Genomic DNA, 23,339 nt, shown 5'->3' on the forward strand with positions numbered 1-23,339 from the left:
GCAAACAATAAAATCAGCAGTTAAAGGTTAATTTTAGGACGTCCTTGGTCCTTGGCCAAGTTTGAAAAATTAGTTGATTATTTTGATAAAAAATATTTTTATTTGTTTCGAGGGGTGATTCAAACATCCCACTTTGGATTTTCCGGTCAAAGCATTTGACGCTACACTCACTGGGCTTCCCGCATAAAAAGATCCGTTAGAACTGTCAACACTGGTTGGCTACCCCAGTCAGAATAGTCGCCCCAATCTGAACGGACATCGGGGGCACGACTCACCCGCATCGTGCATTGTCGGACCGACGCCCCTCCGACCAAACTTCACCGGCAGCGAGCGGTGAGGGGAAAATCGCAACGCGACCGAAAAAAGAAAAGAAAAAAAAACGCCAGCTGTCAAGTGTCAAACGGGGAGTGTTTTTGCTTTCCCCAAAAAATTGTGCTTTCCGCGTCGAAAAACGGTCCGTTCCGATCGTCCTTTGCCGTCCCCGTGGCACGGATGTCCTTCCGGTTGGAGTGCGCCGCGTGACGAACATATTGGCGGATGCGTTTGCGTGCGTGAGTGAGTGGCAGGTCTTTTTTTTACGAGCTGATTGAACGACGACACGAACGACGGAGCCAGAGAAGAAGCAGCAAGAAGAGGAGGGGGGACGAAGACGACGACGAACACCTACGGCAGCAGCAGCTAATCATCGCGGGTCGCGGGTTCCGGAGGAGCAGGTTTTTGCGCTGTTTGCGGAGAGGATAACGGAACGTAGCGAATGCCTCAGCCGGAGCGGGACAGCGAGGGCAACAACAAAACGATGACGATGAATGACGATGGCAGCGATTCGTCCGGGAGTGGTGGCGGAGGCGGCGGCGGGGCCGGAACTGGAATGACGATGGCCAATAATAATTCACTGCTGGGTATGACGACGGCAGCGGGGGGAGGAGGAGGAGGAGCGACCAACACGACGACAACATCCGCGGCAAACGGGTTGAACGGAGGAGGAAACGGCGGTGGCCCTGCGGGACTCGGACCAAACAATAACAACAACAACGGACGGCCAGTCAGTAACATCAGCAACACGAGCAGCGGCGGTTCCCAGTCGCGGTTTATCGTGCCCAAGTCGAGTGAAATTGAAACGCTGGAACAGCTGAAGGATGCTGCGCCGGGACCGGAACGGGAGGAACTTTTCGTCCAGAAGCTGCGCCAGTGCTGCGTGCTGTTTGACTTTTCCGAGCCGCTCAACGACCTCAAGTACAAGGAAATCAAACGGTGCGCCCTGCAGGAGATGGTCGAGTACGTGAGCAGCCAGCAGCAGATCATCACCGAGCAGATCTACCCGGAGGCGGTGCAGATGTTTGCCGTGAATCTGTTCCGGACGCTGCCGCCGTCGTCCAACCCGAACGGGGCCGAGTTCGACCCGGAGGAGGACGAACCGACGCTGGAAGCTAGCTGGCCACATTTGCAGTTCGTGTACGAGCTGTTTTTAAGGTGAGTTGGGTTGTTTGAAACAAAAGTGCTGATTAATTTACAATTTAAATATTCTTCAACCCCAAAGCGCAATAAGCCAATATTTGAACATACATTTGTTTGAAATAAGGAATCGTGTTCTTATGCCATAAATATATTTTTTTACTAATTCAAAAATTAATAGTGCAAAAAGCAGGTTTGAATTTTCCAATCATCGGATACAATTTGAACCCTTTAACAAAGATTTTTTTTTACGAAGAACATCGTCCCAGGGCTCTATACGGGGCAGTAATCCAGAATTTCACAACGCAAAATAAAACGCCTGAAGTTTAAATCTCGAGATGTGCTTTGAAAGTACCGATATCGCGGGGTGACTTTGATAGGTTTGAGATATTTCCGTCGTTCCGTATCTTAAATTCTTCGTCATGATCGTTATCCTTGTAGCATTGACACACCTTTTTTTTTTTTTTGATAAACTTGGATTTTTGATAAATCCGCATTTTTTCAGATGAAATGAACGTTTTTACCACTGATAATTTTCTAAAGTGAAATTTTTTTTTATATGGCAGAAACTTTTTTTAGGGCTGCCCTATGATTAAAAAAAATCATTTTACAAAAAAGGTTTGCTAATTATTGACTAACTTTTTAAAAGGTCCAAACATTCAATATTACGCCCTTTTCAAATGTAAGCTTGGATTCAAAAATTTTGAAAATATATTTTTTGCAATTCCGCTGTGAAACTGTCTGTCCTTCTGGAGAAACGAAACGGCCTACTTTTCCCTACCAAAAATAACAAAATGGAAAATTAATACCTTTCAACACCAGTGCTGAAAAGTTCAACTTTTCAGCACTGAAATGGGAAAAGTAACATTTTTCAATATTTTTTTGTTTTGAACGGTGAGTTTACTTAACACATGAATAATTGACATAAAATTCCATTCAAAAAGCGTTTTTCGGAATTGCAAAAAATGTTGTTAAGCAACTCGTTGCAAAACTTGTTTTTTTCAGCACTCATCGCTATTTTTAAAAATCGAAAAACTGCAAATATTTCGCTAAAATCAAAGTTTCGGTGGCTAGATCTTGAAAATGGAGCCCTTTATCAAAAAATCTGTAATGTACTTTTCGATGGCAAATTCAATTTTACTTTAAAAAATTTGGTCAAATTTTGTTTAGTATAAAATTTTTATTTTTTTCGAAAATCACTATTTTTTTAAAAAATCATAACTCGGCGGCAGATTTTTTGACCATACTTCTCTATGGCTCAAAAGTTGCGGATTTTTGTCCCCTAAAACATATAAAAAAATATAAAAATATAAAATTTTTGGGAAATTGAGTTTTTGTGAAAGAAGTTAATAAAAAAATCGGCATTTTTTTTCCATGAACTAATTTTTTCTCATTAGTCCTCAACAATATCTTCAACTTTGCCGAAGACACCAAATTGATCAGAAAATTCACTCAAAAGTTACAGATTTTCGAACAAAAAATACAAAATATAAAAATGGCCGAAATCGGCCGATTTCGAAGAAAATTGCTCACACACTATAAATTGTTAGGTTTTTATACTTACTTAATACCTAAAACAATTTATAATGCGTAACTGGACAAGGTGTGAATGCCTGGTACGAATACTCAAGACGTGTTCTAGCGTGTTGCTCGTTCTGACTCAGAGCAAGGGTGAGATCAAGGCCCGATCTTACACTGAACGTTGCGAATATTCTACAAATAAAATTGTATGCGCCACAATTAATCTTCAAAGTTTCTGGAGGATATGAAATAAATCTTCGTTCTCGTTGTTTGCAGGTTTCTTGAATCGCCCGACTTCCAGCCGAGTGTGGCCAAGCGGTACATCGACCAGGGCTTCATCCTGAACCTGCTGGAGCTGTTCGACTCGGAGGACCCACGCGAGCGGGACTTTTTGAAGACGGTGCTGCACCGGGTGTACGGTAAGTTCCTCGGGCTGCGTGCCTTCATCCGGAAGCAGATCAACAACATTTTCTACAAGTTTATCTACGAGACGGAGCACCACAACGGAATTGCCGAGCTGCTGGAGATTCTGGGCAGTATTATCAACGGTTTCGCTCTCCCTTTGAAGGAGGAGCACAAGCAGTTTTTGCTGAAGGTGCTGCTGCCGCTGCACAAGGTCAAGAGTCTGTCCGTGTACCATCCGCAGCTGGCGTACTGCGTGGTGCAGTTCCTCGAGAAGGACCCGGCGTTGACGCAACCGGTCATCAAGTGTCTGCTCAAGTTCTGGCCCAAAACGCACAGCCCCAAGGAGGTGATGTTTCTGAACGAACTCGAGGAGATCCTGGACGTGATCGAGCCGGCCGAATTCCAGAAGGTGATGGAACCGCTGTTCCGACAGATTGCCAAGTGCGTCTCGAGTCCGCACTTCCAGGTGGCCGAGCGGGCGCTGTACTACTGGAACAACGAGTACATCATGTCGTTGATATCGGAAAACTCCAAGGTCATTCTGCCGATCATGTTCCCGGCGCTCAACACCAACTCCAAACAGCACTGGAACAAAACGATCCACGGGCTAATCTACAACGCGATCAAGCTGTTCATGGAGATGAACCAGAAGCTGTTTGACGAGTGTCACAAAAAGTACAAGGCCGAGCAGCAGAACGAGCGGGAAAAGCTGAACCGACGGGAGGAACTGTGGCAGCAGGTCGAGAGCCTGGCCCGGCAACATCCGACCTACGAGAAGCTCGTTGACGGAACGACCGGTGAGCTGGTTCTCGCCGGAACCGGACGGAAGACATAATCTGTGTCGTCGTTTTGTTTTTCTTTTTTTTTTCTGGTAAAACTTTACACTTTTCAGTTCTATTTAGCAAGTACCTTTTTTAAGCCGAAGCAGGAAAGCACCGTAAGCAAGAGATGTTTTAACGCACTTGAGAGAGACAGACAGACAGACAGAGAGAGATATCATGCAGAATCAAATAAAACAAAAAAGAAAAAGGACAAAAACAAAACAAATCTACTAACGTAGCCGGGGAAAAAGCATTATAATATAAAGAGGAGACACAAAAAAACCCATTGTTAAACACTTTACTCTCTCATTTTAGGAGAAACAAACTATTTGCAAAAAAAAAAAAAAAACAATAGGTGAAAAGTGACAAATGCTTTACATACAAATGCTGAAAGAGGAGAATCCTACAAGTAGAAGCACAACAGAACCGGGGGTCGTGTGTGTGGGTGGGAAGGAAACATTTATAGTTTTACACCTGCTGCATGAAATGCCTTCCCTTATTTTTTCCCGCAAGCACCCACACGAGCACTAAACATTACTTTCGTGTTTATTTTCCCTTTTTTATATAATATTACACGTAAGAAAGAGAGGAAGTTTTTTTTTCTATTTTACTCGACGAGACTCTGTTGTAGGATGTGTGTAGACTCATTATGTTTAGTGATGATTATCGATAAAGAAGATACGTGACACAAGTGAAAAAAAAAAAACAAAAAGAAAGATTATATTATTATATACTATCTCTGCCTGAGAGGTAGGTAACACACACACACACAAACACTCTAAATTCCTATCTATACACTTTTTAGGACAAACAACAAACACTACCTGTACTAACCCTCTTTACTTAAAATTACACACTAACACTCAAAACAAAACACTTTCGCTGAAGAATCAGCGCAAAAATTTGAATTTCACACAACGCAAAATGTGGAACAATAATGCACTAAAAGTGAGAGCAATGGTAAATCATCTAGAATGGTCTAAAGAGATAGAAGAAGAAAAAAATGAACAGCTACACAAATACAAAACAAAAACAAACAAAAAAAAATCAAGTCACTGTTACTTTCGTCTTGCAAAAAGAGAATAAATACTACACAAAAAAAAAGATTATATTAATTGCTATTATCATTATTGTTTAGTGAACAAGTGTGAAAGTGGACGAGAGACTAAACAGCAAAGAGAGAGATGGAAATATCAAGTCTAGGAGAGTCTCTGGCGTGCGGCACAATCGCCGCCGCGGACCCCGAGAAGTTTGTGCATCAAAGGGAAAGGGGAGCCGAACGAAAAAAAAAAATCAAAGTCGAAAAGAGTACGCGACAGGGACGGGGAAATCCGATTGTTAGAACTAATAAAAGTACGAGAAAATTATGCAAAAAAAAGGGTTTGTGCTATTCGCTTCGAAATTGTCCCAAGTTGGGTAAACGTAAACATTACGAGATTGACAGGGAATCTTACAGTTAGACCCGATTATTGGTTACAAAACTAATTTCAATCGAGCTGTCAAACAACATGGAGTTACACTTTCTGTGAAGTTTACCATGACACTTTGAAAAGTTTAACCACGCACGCACACACTCTCACTTCTAATTTCTCGATATTTTCGATCACCAGCACCACTTTGAATCACATATTCCTAAATCACTTGAAGCATTTTAAGGTCACGCAAAATACGACAGATAAAAATCATCCCAAAATTTGATAATCCGCATCAATATCACAAAGGAGAATGGGCAAATTTGGTCCAAGGATGTACACGAACGGGACCAACTTTTTTCGAAAGATCTCGCCGAGACATGAAAAAAAGTGTTCTGGACCAACTCTCTAAACCCCGGGGTTCAAAAGTTACAATTTGTTGAAGTTTGAGCATTTTGGGTTAAAATGTACAAAAAATCGTATTTTTGCTATTTCTAAAATCATTCATAAAATCTCTGTTTCATTATGGATTTCGATTTTCTTGACTTCATTTCACGCGTATCAGCATAAACTATGAGTTTTGATATGTCTTAGCATGATTGAAACATGATTTCTCTTGTTTTTATCCGTTTGAACCGTTTGTGCAAGAGGCATCCCATAGAAACAAGTCGAAACTTCAAGGTTTTGAAACCGGATCCGACCCAGACTGCTTCAGTGAGTATGGAAGGCTTCAGTGCAATGTTGTAACAACTTATTGGGATGGTCTGAGTCATCCGAGAACTCCTTGGAGTTAAGACCGGTGATTCTACCGCCGTAACAAGCAAGATGTCGGCGGTTTTTGACCACGGATCATACCCGCATGGCTTCAGTGAGTATGGTAGACTACTATGCTGATGTGTTGGAGTGTCCTGGGTTCTCCTAGGACTCCCTGGAGTTAAGATCTGTGGGTCTACTACCGTAACAAGCAAAATGTCGACCAGTTTTGACAACGGAACATACCCGCATAGCGACAGTGAGTGTGGTAGACTACTTTGCTAATGTGTTAGGATGTCCTGGGTCATTCAAGGACTCCCTGGAGTTATGATCTGTGCAGCTACAGCCGTAACAAGCAAGAGGTCGACGGTTTTTGACCTCGGAACATACCCGCATAGCTTCAGACAGTATGGTAGACTGCTTTGTTAATGTGTTGGGATGTCTTTGGTCATCCTAGGACTCCCTGGAGTTATGATCTGTAGGTCTACGGCTGTTACAAGGACTCCCTGGAATGGTCCAGAACATCCCAACATAACAGCAATACAGTCTGCCATACTCACTGAATCTTTGCGGTTATGATGCGCGGTTAAAAATCGTCGACCTTTTTCTTGTTACAGTGACCCAAATATCTTAACTCCAGGGAGTCCTAGGATGACCAAAGACATCCCAACACATTAACAAAGCAGTCTACCATACTGTCTGAAGCTATGCGGGTATGTTCCGAGGTCAAAAACCGTCGACCTCTTGCTTGTTACGGCTGTAGCTGCACAGATCTTAACTCCAGGGAGTCCTAGGAGAACCCAGGACACTCCAACACATCAGCATAGTAGTCTACCATACTCACTGAAGCCATGCGGGTATGATCCGTGGTCAAAAACCGCCGACATCTTGCTTGTTACGGCGGTAGAATCACCGGTCTTAACTCCAAGGAGTTCTCGGATGACTCAGACCATCCCAATAAGTTGTTACAACATTGCACTGAAGCCTTCCATACTCACTGAAGCAGTCTGGGTCGGATCCGGTTTCAAAACCTTGAAGTTTCGACTTGTTTCTATGGGATGCCTCTTGCACAAACGGTTCAAACGGATAAAAACAAGAGAAATCATGTTTCAATCATGCTAAGACATATCAAAACTCATAGTTTATGCTGATACGCGTGAAATGAAGTCAAGAAAATCGAAATCCATAATGAAACAGAGATTTTATGAATGATTTTAGAAATAGCAAAAATACGATTTTTTGTACATTTTAACCCAAAATGCTCAAACTTCAACAAATTGTAACTTTTGAACCCCGGGGTTTAGAGAGTTGGTCCAGAACACTTTTTTTCATGTCTCGGCGAGATCTTTCGAAAAAAGTTGGTCCCGTTCGTGTACATCCTTGGACCAGCTCCCATACAAATTTGCCCATTCTCCTTTAAACAATTTCAATAATTTTAAAATTTCAAAAATAAAAAAAAGTTTTAAAGACATTTCTGGATTTTTTTTTTCGGTAATTCGGTAATTTCGGAATACACCCTTCTGGCAGCAGCTGAAGATTCATGCAGTCCCACGTTGCATGCTCGGGTGTAGACCTACGGAAGACCTTGCCGCGAAGACATTTCTGGATTTTTTTTGTCCAAACAACAAATTTTAGTTTTTGCTTTTTGGGTGTTTTTTAATACCCCTGACTCAAAACGGTTTCATAAACACCCAAAAAGCAAAAACTGGAAATTTTGTTTATTGGACCTTTTCAAAAAAAAACTATTAGGCGTTACAAATAAGACTTATAAAAACTTTTAAAAAAATTATAAATTAATTAAAAAAAAACATTTTTTCTTTAATAATTTCGAAATAAAAAAAAATCTAGACTTATTTTTTTCAGTTCGGAAACTTTTAATTTAGCAAGTTTGAATTTGTTTAGCAATTAAGGATACAAATTAGAAAAAAAATCATTATTATTATTAGGCGTCAATATTTTTTTATTTTTTTATAAATAATATATATTATTTTCGATTTCAAAAAATCATGAATGTAAAAATCATAATATCAGACAAAAATCGCGATGTTGTATACCGGAATTTTATAAAAATTAAAAACATTTCAATGCAAAAAAACGCGTTTTAGATTGTTTTAGTTTTCGAAAAATACTTTTTTGTCCCCTGATTTTTCGAACCAATTTTTTTAGATAAACTTTGAAAATTAATTGCAACGGCCTAAATCCCCAAATGCATTTTTACAATATTTCCTCACCACAAAAATATTATTCTTTTTTGAGTAGTTTAGGTTTCATATTTAAGCTCAAAAATCAAAATTAGACAACAAAAAAAAAAAATCTTGCTTCGATTATCCTGTGTGAAATTTTTCCATTGCCTTCAGATAATCTAGTTTAAACTGTAATACTGAACTTCGAAAATTGAAAAAAACATTAAAATAAAAAAAACGATTCCATAAAAAAAAATCTCAAATAAAAAAAACATTAAAACTCTTAACAAATACCTATCAATTTTGGAAATCCGAAAGATAAAAAGGATATAAAAAAATTATAACCCTTCAGCAAATCTGGAATTGAATAAACCAGTTTTAAGTTTTTGCTTTTTTGGGTGTTTTTTGATACCCCTGACTCAAGGCGGTTTCAAAAACTCCCAAAAAGCTAAAACTGGACATTTGGTTTATTGGACCTTTTTAAAAAAAAAACTCCAGAAATATTTTTTTTAGATTCTGACACCTTGATAGTTTGAAATTCTGAAAATCATATTTTTTTAAATTATAAAATTTAGAAATTTAAAATCCAAAGTTTTTTTTCTTATTTTCTGGATTCTTGGTTTTTTTAAAATAATTTATTATGTGTTACGTACACAAACAAAAAAAAAGTGTTTCAAATTACGGAAGTTGCTCAAAATGAAATCGCAGTAGAGAATTACCTTAAAAATGAGAAGTGAACTTACCAGTTTGGTGTGTAAAATGCGCAAACTGCAACGGAAACTTCACCGCACAACAACGCAGCTAGAAAAATAATCAATTGTTTCTTTGGAAAAAGTTCAAACCACAAGGAATTTCTTTCTGTCAGCGAGTGGTCACCAGTCCACTGCAGTCTCAAATATTGTCTTTATTTTCGAAAGTAAACGAACAAGTCATGGCTACATTACAATACAAAAACAGGCAAATGGCAGCAGTAAAAATGAGTCTAGTAAAAAAGAAAAAAATCACGTGAATACCTATTTTAACACAGCTCATCGGATGCTCTGCTTCAGCAGACTGGGCTTCTCCCGGGTGGCCGATTTCTCCTTCTTGGTGAGCAACGGATCGGGTGTGAAGCAGTTCCACAGGCGCAGTGTTTCGTCAGCGCCGGCACTCATCACGGTGCTACCGTCGGGGGACATGGCAATCTGGAGCACGCGTCCCGTGTGTCCCAGCAGTTCGACCTGTCGCGTCATCGACGGGTACTTCCAGATGGTGAGCTGGTTGTTGATGTAGCCGTGGGCGGAGATGAGTTCCTTGTAGTTTTTGGAGAAGAGGAGACCGCACACTTGGGACTTGGTGTCGACGGAGTTGATAAGCTGACCGTTGTTGACGTTCCAGAACTTGATGCACCGGTCGGCGGTTCCTCCACCGGTGGCCAGCGTATGTGGCTGCCACGGACACCAGGCCAGGGCTCGGACGGCGGCTTGATGCTGGTTGAAGGCATGAAGTGGAGTTGTGGTCGTGTGAGGAGCTCCATTGGCAGCACTCCAAACGTTGACCATGTTGTCGTTGCCACCGCTGGCCAAGTGCTTCCCATCGGTGGACCACTTGAGACCGCAGACCTCCTGCGTGTGGCCACGTAGCGTTGCGACGTTGTGATCCCGCGAGCGGACGTCGTGGTTGATAATGCTTCCGTCGCGACTTCCCGAGCAAACGATGAACGAGTTCCAGGCCAGAACGCCGACTCGGCCCGATTGACCATCCATCACACGGAGGCGCTTCATCGCTTCGCAGTCCCACAGTTCGACCGTTCCTGTGCTGGTGCCCACGGCCAGAATGTGACCCTCCTGGATCCAACCCAACGCACACGCGTGGTCACTGCCTTCGTTCTCGTACAGGACTTCAATATTGCCACTGGCCGCATTCCACAGATAAACCGAAGATCCGAGGGCCACCGCTACGACATTGTCCGCGCTCCAGTCCATCAGGTTGAGATAGTAATCGTTGATTATGTCCGGCGCGTCCAAGATTCGCTCCGGTGCATTCGGGATAAACCGCGACCCACTCTTGGTGGACATTGGCGTCTTGACCGAGTACACCACCTTCAGCGGGTTCATGTGACCATCTGGTGCGGCCGGAGCTTTGGTCTGGTAGGAAAGAATCCGCCGATTACTTATATCACATCCCTTTACGGCCTCCGCCAACATCTTCATGCGTTCGGCATTCTTCGGACTTCCGCTGCCACTGGCCCCACCACTCGTTCCACCACCCTCCTCTCCACTGCCTTCGCTTCCCTCGTTCTCCTTCGACTTGCCCTCATTCTGCTTCACCATAAAGTGACCCAGGTCAAAGTCCGTCGTGTTCCGGTTCGGAATGAATCGATCTCCACCCGAAGGCTGCTGTTGCTTCTGGGCCGACGACGACGACTGACCTTTGCCTCCCTTGCCCGGGGTTGTCTTCGATCCGGAACCACCGGCCTTCTTGCTTGGCGTCTTCCCACTGAGTGTCCCCGGCGGAACGGTCTGCGCCTGGCTGTTGGTGAACGACATCGAAAGCTTTTGCCGGGACGTGTTCATCGCGCTGGCATTGAAGCTCGTCGACGCCGCCGACGATATGTCCAGCTTCTTCTGCCATCGCGGGGCCGGTCCCTTGGTCAGTTCGCCATCCAGCGTTATGATGTTCTGCAGATCTTGGATGTAGTTGAACTGAGACATGGTTCTGAAAAAGAACCACAATGACCGTTATTCATCAAATCGGCATCACTCCCAAACCGGGACACTCACCTTCAGGATCGAGAATCGGCAGCAGCAGGTCTTTCACTCTCCGTGGCCCGCTTTCTTTCCTTTTGTTCTGGTCGTTCTACCGCCGGATTTCAACGCTTTTTTGGGCTTCTTCTTCGTCGTCAATTTTGAATGCGCCACAGGGTGTTTCAAAAAATAAAATTCTACCGTGTGATGCTGTCACTTGACCATCTGTCAAAATCGCCACTGACAGCATCTGTGCAGTTTTCAAACGTAAACAAATCGCGGGTTGAAAGATCGGCGCGCGCGAGATTAGGATGGATTTGCCGGAAGCTCTGGATATGGCCAGGGCGGCGAGCTTGTGTCGGGTTTGTCTAAAGGACGCCGGGGAGGACATGGTTCCCGTGAGTTACGAAGTGGACGGGATTTCCATCGTGGAGTTAATCGGTGCATGCAGCGGTGTTGAGGTGAGTTGCAATGATGCTGTCAGTTCGAAGAGCAAAAGGAAGTGAGTAAAAATTACTCAATGCGAAACAGGAACCTCAATAGGGTCCTAAAGCATGGCTTTCTACCTAAGGTACTCGCGATTGAGTGTGTAGTAGTGCGGTTGTCAAAATCGCTATCTCTGACTCTCTCACTCCACTGACACTGACATTGTTTATGTTTTGGTTTTCCTGGCACGGTCCATTGTTCTTTTGTTATTGTTTTGGTTTTAGTGGCACAGAGTCATGCACTCACACTAATGTAAAGCAAGATGACGAGTACCTTTGATATACAGCCTTGGTCCTAAAGCTCCTTGTTATTTTTTACGCTTAAAAACCATTTTGATCCTTTTTTTATGTTAATGCAAAAAAAAATTCAAGATATTTTTCAAGTGTTAGGCAGAATAAAGATTAATCCTTCTCTGTGCCATATATTGACAGATTTTGCACTTTATGGCCATTTTGAACAAATTGTTGATTAAAATTAACGAATTTAATTGAAAATCGAAAAAATTAAAATGTGTTTTTCTAAAAGAAAATTGCAATTCATCAATTTTGTGGCCATAAAATCAGTCGAACCATCTAATTCTACGGGGCAGCGAATGACCGAAAGGTTAAAACTGCCGGAAATAAATCAATTAACAACAACAACATCTAATTCTACAAACATTTTATTAATCCATATATGCCATTCCCTTCACCGTTCAAAACTGTTAGATTTTCGTCTGTCAGATTTTTCCAGTTTTTTTAATCGATACTTTGCCAGATTTTTTAAATTTTGACCTAGTAGCCCTGCTTAAAATTGTTCTTTATTGAATTAGCTCTAAAGCTTTAAAAAATAACCACCAAAAAATGTACCAATTCATATTTTAAAATAATTACATTCTTCTCGATACTTTCAACAGATTACGGAAGACGATGAGGACGCCTCACTTCCCACGAACTGTTGCGAACGCTGTGTGGAGGCCTTGTACGTTGCCCACAGCATAGCGGAGCAGTGTCGGGAATCGGACCGGAAGTTACGGTCGTTGCTAGATTCAGCCAAAGATCGTAGGGCGGAAGAGGAGTCCGAGGACCTTTCTGATTGTAGCCAAGACGAATCGGAAGAATCTGAACATGATTCGGGTGAGGACAATGCGCAAGATGTAGAACTTGAAGAAAATCTGCGAGGATTAGAGGGACCGGGTAATTTAGAGGAACCGAATACCACTTGTTGCGCCTGTCGGACCGATTTTGAAAGTGAAGAAGCTTTGAGCGACCACATAAAGCAAGTGCACGAGCCTGAACGTACAAACGATGGGAGTAAAAAGCCGTTTCAGTGCGATACGTGCTTCCGGAGGTACTTTAAGAAAACCTCTCTGAATCGGCACAAACGATTGGGCAGTGTGGGAACGGCGATACGAGTGGTGAAGCAGGAGGAACCTGTGGATCATCGATGTTGTGGGTGTAGGAAGGATTTTGGCACCGAGGAAGAGCTGCATCAGCATTCGCTATCGGTTCATGGACCCAGCAGGACTAACGACGAAACAAGACCGTTTGAGTGCGAACTCTGCTTCAAGCGGTACTCGTGTAAGAACTCGTTGGGGAGGCATTTTAAGGCAAGGTTACTCGAAAGCGTGCCACGAACGGTGCGGAAACTTGGTGCGAATCAATGTTGCGGATGTAGGGTCAAATTTGCTAATAAGGAACAACTTGTGCAACATTCGAAGCAGGTTCACGAACCAGATCGGAGTGATATCCTAGGGGAGCTGAAGCCATTCGAGTGTGAGATTTGTTTTAGCAGATATTCGACTAGAGAGTCTTTCAAGCGTCATAAATCCGGATTTCGGGCGGAACAACTGTACCGCTGTGAACAGTGTGATAAATCATTCGTGAAGCGAGTAATGTTACGGATTCATGAACAAAAGTTTCATGACGGTGTCCAAAACGAGGTCATCGGAGCATACCAATGCACTAGATGTGGCAAAACGTTCATGCATCCTAGTTCTTTAACCAATCACGAAAAGTGGCACAATCAGAGTCGAGATTTCGAATGTTCGATATGTGAGAAGATGTTCCTTAGCAAGGGAAATTTGCAAACGCACATGAAACTGCACTCGGAACCGGCGCACCAGCGGAAAGCTCAGTACGAATGTCCCATTTGCCGATGCAGCTTCAAAACCCCGAATTATCTACAGATTCATGCGCGAGTTCATACCGGTGAAAAGCCACACCGTTGCACGTATTGCTCGAAGCAGTTTGCCCACATGCCCGGTTTGAAGCGCCATCTGTTGACGCATACGGAAGAGAAACAATTCTCCTGCCGGTACTGTGCACGAGAGTTCTCGGCGCGTCCAAACTTACTAATCCACGAGAAAAGCCACGGAACGGAGCGCGAAAAGTGTGACATTTGCGGGAAGGAATTTGTCCACGTGCGGTACTTGCGCAAGCACCGGAAGCGGCACTTTAAACATTAAAAGCTTAAAACTGGAAAAAGTCACTTTTAATTTAATTTCGAAATCATGAATATTCTGCGAACAAAAAAAAAAACAGATTTAGGTTGAAAATTACCCATTTTCAGCCACTCTCAAAACACGCTACCCAAAGTATGGGTAGCAGTTTGTATTTCTTGCACCTAAAAATTCCACATTCTTGGCTCTAGCGGGTAGTCCCCCGCAATCCAACAACAACAAAGCGCAAAACGTCACCAGCTGGACGTCAAGGAAACATTCCAGAAACAACCGTCAAACAGCTCGCAGTGTGGCAAGCCTGGTGAAGCACGAAAAATCCCCGAAAAAACCACAAAAGCCGTTAGATTCCGGGTTGAAACCGTTGCCCAAGCGTAGCCTAGCTTCCGTGGCACTTCCGGCGCGTGGAGTTGACCGACGAGGTGCCTGTGAAACGGCAGGAGAAGTGATTTTACATCGAGCAGAAAAAAAGTTGCTGCTGTGAAAAACAAGATGGCGGCCGAAGATTTTGACGTCGAGGAGATGCTCGAGGCTCCGTACCGAAAGGTGAGTGTTGTTTTGTGGGGGATGGGGGAGGGTTCGGTCGAGGTGGTTGCTCCTGCGGCGATCGAGTGGGCCTGGGTGGGGGGTTTGGAAGGGGAGGAGTTTTGGGGGTGGTTTTGCGGGGGAAGGAGTTTTGTTTGCTGCGTGTATTTTTAGCCTTGGGCTACTTCGATTGCATTCTGATGGTGCTATTCTCCTTTGTTATGGTTTTGGGACTTAACGTTTTGGAGCGAAATGTCGCGTGTTTGCTGGATCTTTTTTTTCTTCCTTTTTTAAGAACTGCTAGAGATTTTATTTATTAAATATTTTCCTCGTTTTTGCATTTTGTAGACTGTAAAACCAATCCTGTTTGAATTAGCGGAGCGCGTTGTTTCTGCCAGCTTAGGATGATAAACGTTAAAGGTACTTGAAAACAACAATAAGTAATAGAACGACATTCAATGTCAAGTTAACAACAGTAATCGCATAAACGTTTAAAACGACGCTCAAGGTTGCTCAATCAATTTGCCGTGTCTCGTGACCGACCTTGAGCAAACGAGAATGATACGGAAGTTTAGTTTATAGCAGTGAGTAAATAACGGAAATTAGCATATGATTATATGTATTGGTAGCAGACAGAGATATCATGGAATAATTATCGTTGGTAGCGAACAAGAGTGTTAGTTGTATTAATTGGTAGCAGATCATGGAATCAGGGAAGTAGATACTAATGACTAGAGTGTCAGGACATGGCACAGCTGAATCGCATCAACTAAACGCGTAAGTTCTACAAGAAACTCAGCCAATCAGTCCCGGAAAGGACGGGGAAGTTCAGGATGCCATCAAGAAGCTAAAAAACATTAAAAGCAGCTGATATTCAAGATCTGGGACACAGAACAGCTACCGAAGGAGTGGAAAGAGGGAGTTATATGCCCGATCTACAAGAAGGGGGACAAGTTGGAATGTGAGAACTATCGTGCCATCACTACACTCAACCCCCGGTGGTTGGTCACTTTTTCGTTTGACACTTTTTTAGTTTGTACCCCGTTGGTTGGTCAAAGTCAAACTAAAAAGTGACGAACTGTCACTTTTTACACGGCGCTCACACACGATCAAAACAAACGTTTGAAAGTGTGTGTGAACTCCGTGTAAAAGGGGTGTCAAACTAAAAAGTGACCCCGTTCGTTTGACACCAGTTGGTGTCAAACCATCGGGGTTTGAGTGTATTCTCAATGCAGCCTACAAAGTGTTGCGAAGGATTTTGTTGGGTACCAAGCCGGTTTCCAGATAGTGGTGGTTGAGTGCAAATAGGACGGGAAGATGACCAACCAATCGCACCACAACACGTGAAGGAAGGAAGGAAGACTTTTCCAAGAAACCCCCAGAGATCATCATCATACATCATGAACAAGAACAACAGATTTTGAGATCTATTAATAGACACACGGCTCCGTGATGGCAAGGCCGATTAAGTCTTTTAGGGTATAGAAAACAGATAGAATGGATCAATCGCGAAGATCTATGGAAGATCATGCATGAGCACGGCTTTTCCGGGAAGCTGAGCAGAAGTGTGAAATCAACGATGGATGGGCAAGGTGTAACGTGCAATGTGATTGAACCATGTAGATGAAGGTCTGGAAAGTGTGGGTGGTTCACAGCGGCATTGAAGAGTAGCAGCTCATAACCCGTGGGTTGCTCGAGCAGTAAAAGTAAAGTAAGCTATCAATTGTAGCAAATTGAGATATCAGTTTAGAATGCTATTGATAGCAAATCAAGATAATCATGAACAGAATTCGGACTCGTTGTAAATCATAAAAATCTCGAAAGGATGTGGAATGTGTAGTAATGATAGAAGTCCATAAATATTGGTAGCGATTTGAAGTAGCATACCGAGATTGGTAGCGATTAGTGTAAAGTTGCTGTTGGTAGCATACCGAGATATACTTGAAAGGAATAGAAGAGAACAAGAGTAACAAAATATAGATAGGTAGCCAATTGGGATAGCTTATAGAGTTTCATTGCGAACTAAGTTTTCAATGAAGGGTTGCCATTGATAGCAATTCGAGATTGTCTTGGTAGCAAGCAGATATCTTCGAATATAATCAGTTACAAACATACATCAGTGTTGAAAGAAAAGCAAATCAGAATAGATAATACGAACTTCCGTACCATCCTCACATAAACCAATCCAACACTATAAACTAACCCAAAAGAAAGCAACGTCTGCAGTCAAGTACACATTAAAACGTGCAATTCTTTCTGTTTTTCTAGGCCAAACGCAAGTGCCGCTCTATCGAACCCCGATAGTAGGGTCAAATCAATGCCATGATGCAAAGCGTCAGAACTAAAAGTAGGAACCTGGTGCACGTTTACTGCACCATAAATTCAATAGTCAATCGCTTTCTTTAGCAACATCCACAGAATATGAATACTGTATTCCTGTTTTTAGATATCGCGCTCGTGTGTCTGTGTGTTGATCCCAAGAGATGCCCGACAACAGGCGAAAATTGCTTTGTGCGTGTGTTGTTAAGGCAAGTTTCCTTCCTCTTCAATTTCGTATTTTACTATCAACACTAGTTTTGCTAACGATTGCCTCGCTTCTTGGGCAGTCGAATGTCCAGGGACCAATTTCTATTGCTTGTAAAAATCAGTTTGTTGTTATCTATCTAAACAAAACAAAAAAGCGCGATCCTACAGTTGTAATAATGTTGCAAACCGTTTCCTTATTTGTCCAGGTGTCTCTGCTAACAGAAAGCACTATACAGAGTCAGTCAGCAAAAAAAGAGCAAAATGGCAAAACACGGCCCAACGTCTCGCGTGCGTCCTTAGGTAATTAAGCCACAAACACAGAACAAAAAAAAAACACAACCTTATCAATGTTTGCGGTTGGCACACCGAAGTGAAGCACACATCCTCAGTAATGATTTATCTATGGCGTCTTATATTTGCATATAGATGGAAGGAAAAGGTGGCCTTTGGCTTTGGGCAGGCCCATCCGGAACTAAACGGCGCGCGCAGAAACACGCACACAAACAGAGAGAGAGAGCGGGCGGTGCCCAGACGGTGCACTCCAAAGTAATACGCGCGTGGCAACTCCAGGAGGGGGTCGAGAGTGTCCGCTGCGAGATTCCGAGATCGTTCGTTCCGTCCAAGCGCACAGTTGCGGTCACCCCTTTTCGTTCTAGATCCGACTCCAAGTTACGGGGGTTCCCATTCATCACACCACGACCATCCAATACGCGCCGTCGTCGTCGCTTCATCGTCACACAACCAAACAACCTCTCTTTACAGATTACCTTCCCTGACTTGTGCGCGCACCCCAGACAACGCGGTTCTGTGTTCGCCCTTCTGCTTCCGCTCGAGCGCGCCCGCATGGGGGGTGGCGGTGTCGTAAGGATCTGTTAACACTAGCTTTTTGGGTTCTCTTCTAGGTTGGCCGTCGTAGTCGCCGCCGTCGTCGTTGTCTTCCACCCTTCATGATTTTATGATGTGTGTTTCGCTTACAGTGTGACGCAACTGTGGCTTTGACGGGATTTGGGGAACGGAACTCGTGTGCACTCGCGACTCTCAAGAGCGGGGGTTGCGCTAGCTGTAGATTGGGTGGCTGCGGGTGGGATTGGTATGATTGTAACCGGTTGCTTTTTTATGACTCTAGATACCGGGGACGATGAGAGGAGAAGCATACTGGACGTGGATCGAGCTGGATGGAATCACTTGGTGTCCAATCCTACACCACTGGACTAAAACTATCATGACTTGGTTTAGTAGGTCATTAGGGTGTAATATGGTTGTATGGAAATAATTAAGTTGTCCAAATTTAGCGAGCACAGCAATTTTTCAGTTTCTTTTAGGGTCCTAAAGAACTCCCCAAAGTTTGAGAACGATTGGTTTAGTCCTCGCTTTGCGCAAAGCGATTCAATTTTCCATATAAATTTGTATAGGAAAAACATTTTTTTTTATTTTGATATTTATAAAATCCACGTTTCACGCTGTACTAAAACCGGATTCATATTCTGATGCTCTGGAAGGTGCTCTACAACTTTCCTGAAGAGAGTATGGTGCTAACTTGCTCCTAAAAAAAGATACAGCGTGTTCAAAACTCGTCTAAAACGTGTTTTTTGCTCTAAAATCACGTTTTAGACGAGTTTTGAGGACGCTGTATCTTCTTTCAGGGACAAGCTAGCACCATACTCTCTTCGGGAAAGTTGTAGAGCTTTAGCTTTAAGAAAAATGTAATTACAAAAGCCGACTCGGTCCTAACCAGGTCCCAGTACCGAAAAGGACCTATTAAAAATAATTTTATGAAAAAAAAAAAGTTGTAGAGCACCTTCCAGAGCATCAGAATATGAATCCGGTTTTAGTACAGCATAAAACGTGGCATTATAAATATATAAAAAAAAATGTTTTTCCCATACAAATTTATATGGAAAATTGAATCCAAAAAAACCAATCGTTCCCAAACTTTGGGGAGTTGTTTAGGACCCCAAAAGGAACTGAAAAATTGCTGTGCTGGAAAATCGATTTTGATATTACACCCTAGTAGGCCATGCTAACTACCAGTACCGTTCACGACAACAAAAACGACCGAACGTCAACAAACCCTTCATTCGGTTACTAAGGCAACGAGTACAACATTTGGCGACGAGGAGTCCTTGGCAAATTATCGAAACGCTGCAACGGGAAACGAGTGGATGGAATCTAATTGATAGCAATGGCCGGCAGGAAGTAACCTAGAGCGTCATGCGGATCCTGGGCTTGCTAGATAAGACCCATTGTTGTCGAGCTTTACTGAAACTGGAAGTACATATTCTCGACTAGTCGAGAACAGAACACCGATGAAGTCTGCAAGTAGTAAACGAAATACGTATCTGTAAAGATATTAAAATATACAGCGGAATTAAAAGGAACAACTCGTTTCGTTGTATTCACAATAAAGCATTCTGCTAAAATGCTCAACCCAACCACAATGGGAGGTACATGTCGTGTGACACCGTCAGACCGCAGTTAAATCTGTGTGGCATCTCAAAAGTTCATAACTGAAAAAAATAGATCGAGAACAAGAACCGTAAATCAGTTCATACCTCCAGATTCCACAATCAACAAACCCAGGAGAGAGACCGTCCGGCAGGAAACGACGAATACCATTGCATTTCGAGTTCTACGACCTTTATTAGAAGGGAGATGTTTAGTATGCCAGAAAATGTCTATTAAAGGCGTCTGTCGAAGGAAATAACCGCCATCAAGGAAGATCCATTAAACGATTCAGCAATAAGAAGCAACCGGTGCAATCATGTTCCGTCGACCACGTTCCGTCCGATCGCCATCTCCAGCAGCGGCAATCCCCGCACCAATCATTCTAGCGTTTCTCCTCTATTTCGCAATGCAACACGTTTTTTTCAAAGGTCATATTTTCCCCTTACAGATCTGTTTGCTTTTGAAAAGCACACACGTTCTGCCACAAACACGCGTGCAAAGCCGTGAGATGAATAGAGCCCCCAATAGAGAGCACCGCCCACCAGGTAGAGACAAGCCATACGCAATATAGCGCACACATGTTGAAAGCAAACAAGTGCTGGAATTTGGTAAAAACACAATTCCTTGGTGTGTTTGTGTGTGCGCGCGCGTAAGCTAGCCCCGCATTTTTTTCTCAAAGATCTCCCTCATCTCAAGAGTATTATTTTTGCAGAAAACTCAATCTCACAGTGAATACGACGCGCACAACACGCACACACACAAAATAGTAGCTCTCTCTATCTACGGTTATGGTTGCGTGTGAGTGTGATGTGTGTGCGTGACTTGGTGAACGTCACGCACAGTTCACTGAGTTGTTGTGGGTCGTCCAGAGAACCGGTAAGTGTGCACGATCGCGAGGCGGGGGGTATTTCTCTACTACCGTAGGTAATCTGGACCGACGTGGAACCGTGGACATCCAGCGTGCGCACCCAAACGTCGTGAACGCAATTCTCTATCATTTTAGCAGCAGCCAGCCAGCCAGCCCTCAACACGTGTATTAATGCCTGTCGAATGTTTCTTTTTTTCTTTTTTCCCCATTCTTCTTTTATTATTTTCTATCGCACACCAACTCTATCATCTCTCGTAAAACCCAACAACGACAACAACGCGGGCTCGTGCTGATCATCCGGAACACGCCGTCGTCGCCGCTGCTGCTGCTGCTGCTGAACAACACCTTCTACTATTCCAAAAAACAATCCCCCCAAAACCATATTTGATATGTCTGTTTGTGTGTGCTCGTTAGGAGGACGGATCACCGGCGGCTGAAAACGGCACGTCCAACGGAGATCGCCACAAGGATCGAGATCATCATCGGGACGGCAAGTCGTCTAGGTAAGTCCGGAACATCCTCATGTTGGCAATGCTTTTGTAACCAACCCTTTCTTTCCCCAGACATCGCAGCCGTGATCGCGAGGGCGGCGAAAAGCGCCACAAGGAACGGTCGAGATCGCGCGAGCGGCGCCACAAGGAGCGTCGTCGCAGCAAGGATCGTTCGCGGTCGCGCTCCAAGGGACACGAGCGCAAGGAGAAGGACCGCAGCGGACGTGGTGGCGACCGGAAGGAGGGCCGTGACGAACGGAAGGAGCTCTCGGGGCGGGGCGAGCGGCGTCGATCGCGCGATCGTTCCCACGAGAGGGAACGTCACGAGCGCGATCGTCACCGCGGTGAGCGCGTTGAAAAGCCGCGTCGACGTAGCCGCAGTCGGCCACCGGCGGCGGGACCACCACGGTGAGTTCTAGGTTCAAACTTCTTTTCTTTAGACGACATCCGTGACCCGTGTCTGTTTGTTTTTCTCTTTTCAGACGTCGATCACGCTCCCCGCGACCATTCCGACGGGGTCGTACGCCTCCGAATGGGGTCCGCTATCGGGATGGATCTCCGCTGGAGGAGCTCAGCCCGGAGGAGCGCGATATGCGCACCGTGTTTTGCATGCAACTGTCGCAGCGAATCCGAGCCCGCGATCTGGAGGAGTTTTTCTCCAGCGTGGGCAAGGTTCGGGACGTGCGGTTGATCACGTGCAACAAGACGAAACGCTTCAAGGGAATCGCGTACATTGAGTTCCGTGATCCGGAGTCGGTTGCGTTGGCGTTGGGGTTGTCTGGCCAGCGATTGCTGGGCATTCCGATCTCGGTGCAGCACACACAGGCCGAAAAGAACCGGCTGGCGAACATTCCTCCGCCACCGCCGCCGAAGGTCATCGTTGGACCGATGCGGCTGTACGTGGGGTCGTTGCACTTTAACATCACCGAGGACATGCTGCGCGGAATCTTTGAGCCGTTCGGTAAGATCGACAACATCCAGCTGATTATGGACTCGGACACGGGTCGGTCCAAGGGCTACGGCTTTATCACATTCCACAACGCGGACGACGCCAAGAAGGCGCTAGAACAGTTGAACGGCTTCGAGTTGGCCGGACGTCCCATGAAGGTGGGCAACGTGACCGAGCGATTGGACGTTACGACCCACGCATCGCTCGACACCGACGAAATGGACCGCAGTGGAATCGATCTCGGTGCAACCGGACGCCTTCAGCTGATGTTCAAACTGGCAGAAGGTGCCGGATTGGCCGTGCCACGTGCAGCAGCCGACGCCCTTCTCGCCACGGCACCACAACCTGCGCCAAACCAGCCGGTCCAAGATTCACCGGCAATCGCTACCCAATGTTTCCTGCTATCGAACATGTTCGATCCGGCCACCGAAACCAACCCCAGCTGGGACGTTGAAATCGAAGACGATGTCATTGAAGAGTGCAACAAACACGGCGGCGTCCTGCACGTCTACGTGGACAAACAATCTCCGGCCGGAAACGTTTACGTCAAATGCCCAAGCATCGCGACGGCCGTCCTCGCCGTAAACGCCCTGCACGGTCGTTGGTTCGCCGGACGGGTCATTGCCGCCGCGTACGTCCCGCTCGTCAACTATCACACACTGTTCCAGGAGTCGGCCACGGCATCCGCCCTCCTGAAGCCCAACAGAGCAAATTAGGGCCCGCGGTCAAAGTAACGCTGAGATAGGTTTAAGAGGGTGCGAGCGGTTGCGATTGGGCGTGTGTCCAACCCCCTTATCCGGAATTGTGATATCAAGTCAGCGCGCGTTGCTACGTTCTGAGAAATGTAGAACACTCACACGATTTCTCCGGGAAGAGGGCGCGGACGCGGATGGACGACATGAGTGTATGAGCGAGGACGACAAGGGTGCGCGAGTCAATTAATTTTGTGGGCAGAATTAAGTTTTTTCTCTTTCGTTTGTTTCATAGATTTACACGGCTTTCGTTCAATAAAGTAAAAATAATTGATCATTTTTTTTTTGGTTCGGTAGTGTTCAGCTTGAAGCGTTTCCTAGTAGTGAGTGACGCCTGTTACGTTTACATTCGCGTAACGTTGCACTAACCAACAAGGTTGATTAAGAAATAATCTAATGTTAAGCAACAGTTTCTATCTACATGTAACACACACACACACTTGGTAAGAGCGAACAAATAAAGTGTAGACATTTTAACGGTACCAGGAGGTGGCGGTTGTCGCTGGATAGGACTTAAAAGAACAAAAATCCTTGCCAGGATCCCATTGCATTGTCGTAATTGTGAACAAAGGCGTCTATGTGAAGTG

General features: G+C 44.4%; 3 protein-coding genes across 10 annotated transcripts; 2 read left to right on the top strand and 1 right to left on the bottom strand.

Moving 5' to 3' along the window:
- Positions 1-366: 366 nt before the first annotated feature.
- Positions 367-5,497, top strand: LOC120413894 (serine/threonine-protein phosphatase 2A 56 kDa regulatory subunit gamma isoform-like). The gene is made up of 2 exons (XM_039574870.2): positions 367-1,470; positions 3,250-5,497. Exons 1-2 carry the CDS (start codon positions 755-757, stop codon positions 4,211-4,213), a joined length of 1,680 nt encoding a protein of 559 aa, XP_039430804.1. The 5' UTR covers positions 367-754; the 3' UTR covers positions 4,214-5,497.
- A 3,934-nt stretch (positions 5,498-9,431) lies between these two features.
- LOC120413896 (cell division cycle protein 20 homolog) lies at positions 9,432-11,450 on the bottom strand. Its single transcript, XM_039574874.2, has 2 exons — positions 11,310-11,450; positions 9,432-11,244 (listed from the first exon to the last, which is right to left on the bottom strand). Exon 2 carries the CDS (start codon positions 11,238-11,240, stop codon positions 9,576-9,578), a length of 1,665 nt encoding a protein of 554 aa, XP_039430808.1. The 5' UTR covers positions 11,241-11,244; positions 11,310-11,450; the 3' UTR covers positions 9,432-9,575.
- LOC120413895 (RNA-binding protein 39-like) lies at positions 11,433-23,234 on the top strand. Of its 8 annotated transcripts, XM_039574871.2 has the most exons (6): positions 17,544-17,793; positions 20,141-20,237; positions 20,405-20,568; positions 20,975-21,063; positions 21,124-21,459; positions 21,534-23,234. In XM_039574871.2, the coding sequence occupies exons 3-6, from the start codon at positions 20,500-20,502 to the stop codon at positions 22,714-22,716; spliced, it is 1,677 nt and encodes a 558-aa protein (XP_039430805.1). In that variant the 5' UTR covers positions 17,544-17,793; positions 20,141-20,237; positions 20,405-20,499; the 3' UTR covers positions 22,717-23,234. The 8 variants fall into 8 exon arrangements, 5 of the variants coding, with proteins under 5 accessions (XP_039430807.1, XP_039430805.1, XP_052565166.1 ...); XM_052709206.1 differs by lacking the exon at positions 17,544-17,793 and having other exon boundaries at positions 19,075-20,341; XM_039574872.2 differs by lacking the exon at positions 17,544-17,793 and having other exon boundaries at positions 19,076-20,237.
- Positions 23,235-23,339: the final 105 nt, after the last annotated feature.

This window comes from Culex pipiens, chromosome 2 (genome assembly GCF_016801865.2).
Source record: "Culex pipiens pallens isolate TS chromosome 2, TS_CPP_V2, whole genome shotgun sequence".
NCBI classification, from domain to species: Eukaryota; Metazoa; Arthropoda; class Insecta; order Diptera; family Culicidae; genus Culex; species Culex pipiens.

What these genes read in the sequence shown, in the direction of transcription:
- LOC120413894 (XM_039574870.2), top strand. Translation starts at nt 755, where the DNA reads ATGCCTCAGCCGGAGCGGGACAGCGAGGGCAACAACAAAACGATGACG. An exon ending in GTGTACGAGCTGTTTTTAAG is followed by an intron (nt 1,471 to 3,249) that starts GTGAGTTGGGTT and finishes CGTTGTTTGCAG; the next exon opens with GTTTCTTGAATCGCCCGACT.
- LOC120413896 (XM_039574874.2), bottom strand. Translation starts at nt 11,240, where the DNA reads ATGTCTCAGTTCAACTACATCCAAGATCTGCAGAACATCATAACGCTG.
- LOC120413895 (XM_039574871.2), top strand. Translation starts at nt 20,500, where the DNA reads ATGTGTGTGCGTGACTTGGTGAACGTCACGCACAGTTCACTGAGTTGT. An exon ending in CGGGACGGCAAGTCGTCTAG is followed by an intron (nt 21,064 to 21,123) that starts GTAAGTCCGGAA and finishes TTCTTTCCCCAG; the next exon opens with ACATCGCAGCCGTGATCGCG. An exon ending in CCGGCGGCGGGACCACCACG is followed by an intron (nt 21,460 to 21,533) that starts GTGAGTTCTAGG and finishes TTCTCTTTTCAG; the next exon opens with ACGTCGATCACGCTCCCCGC.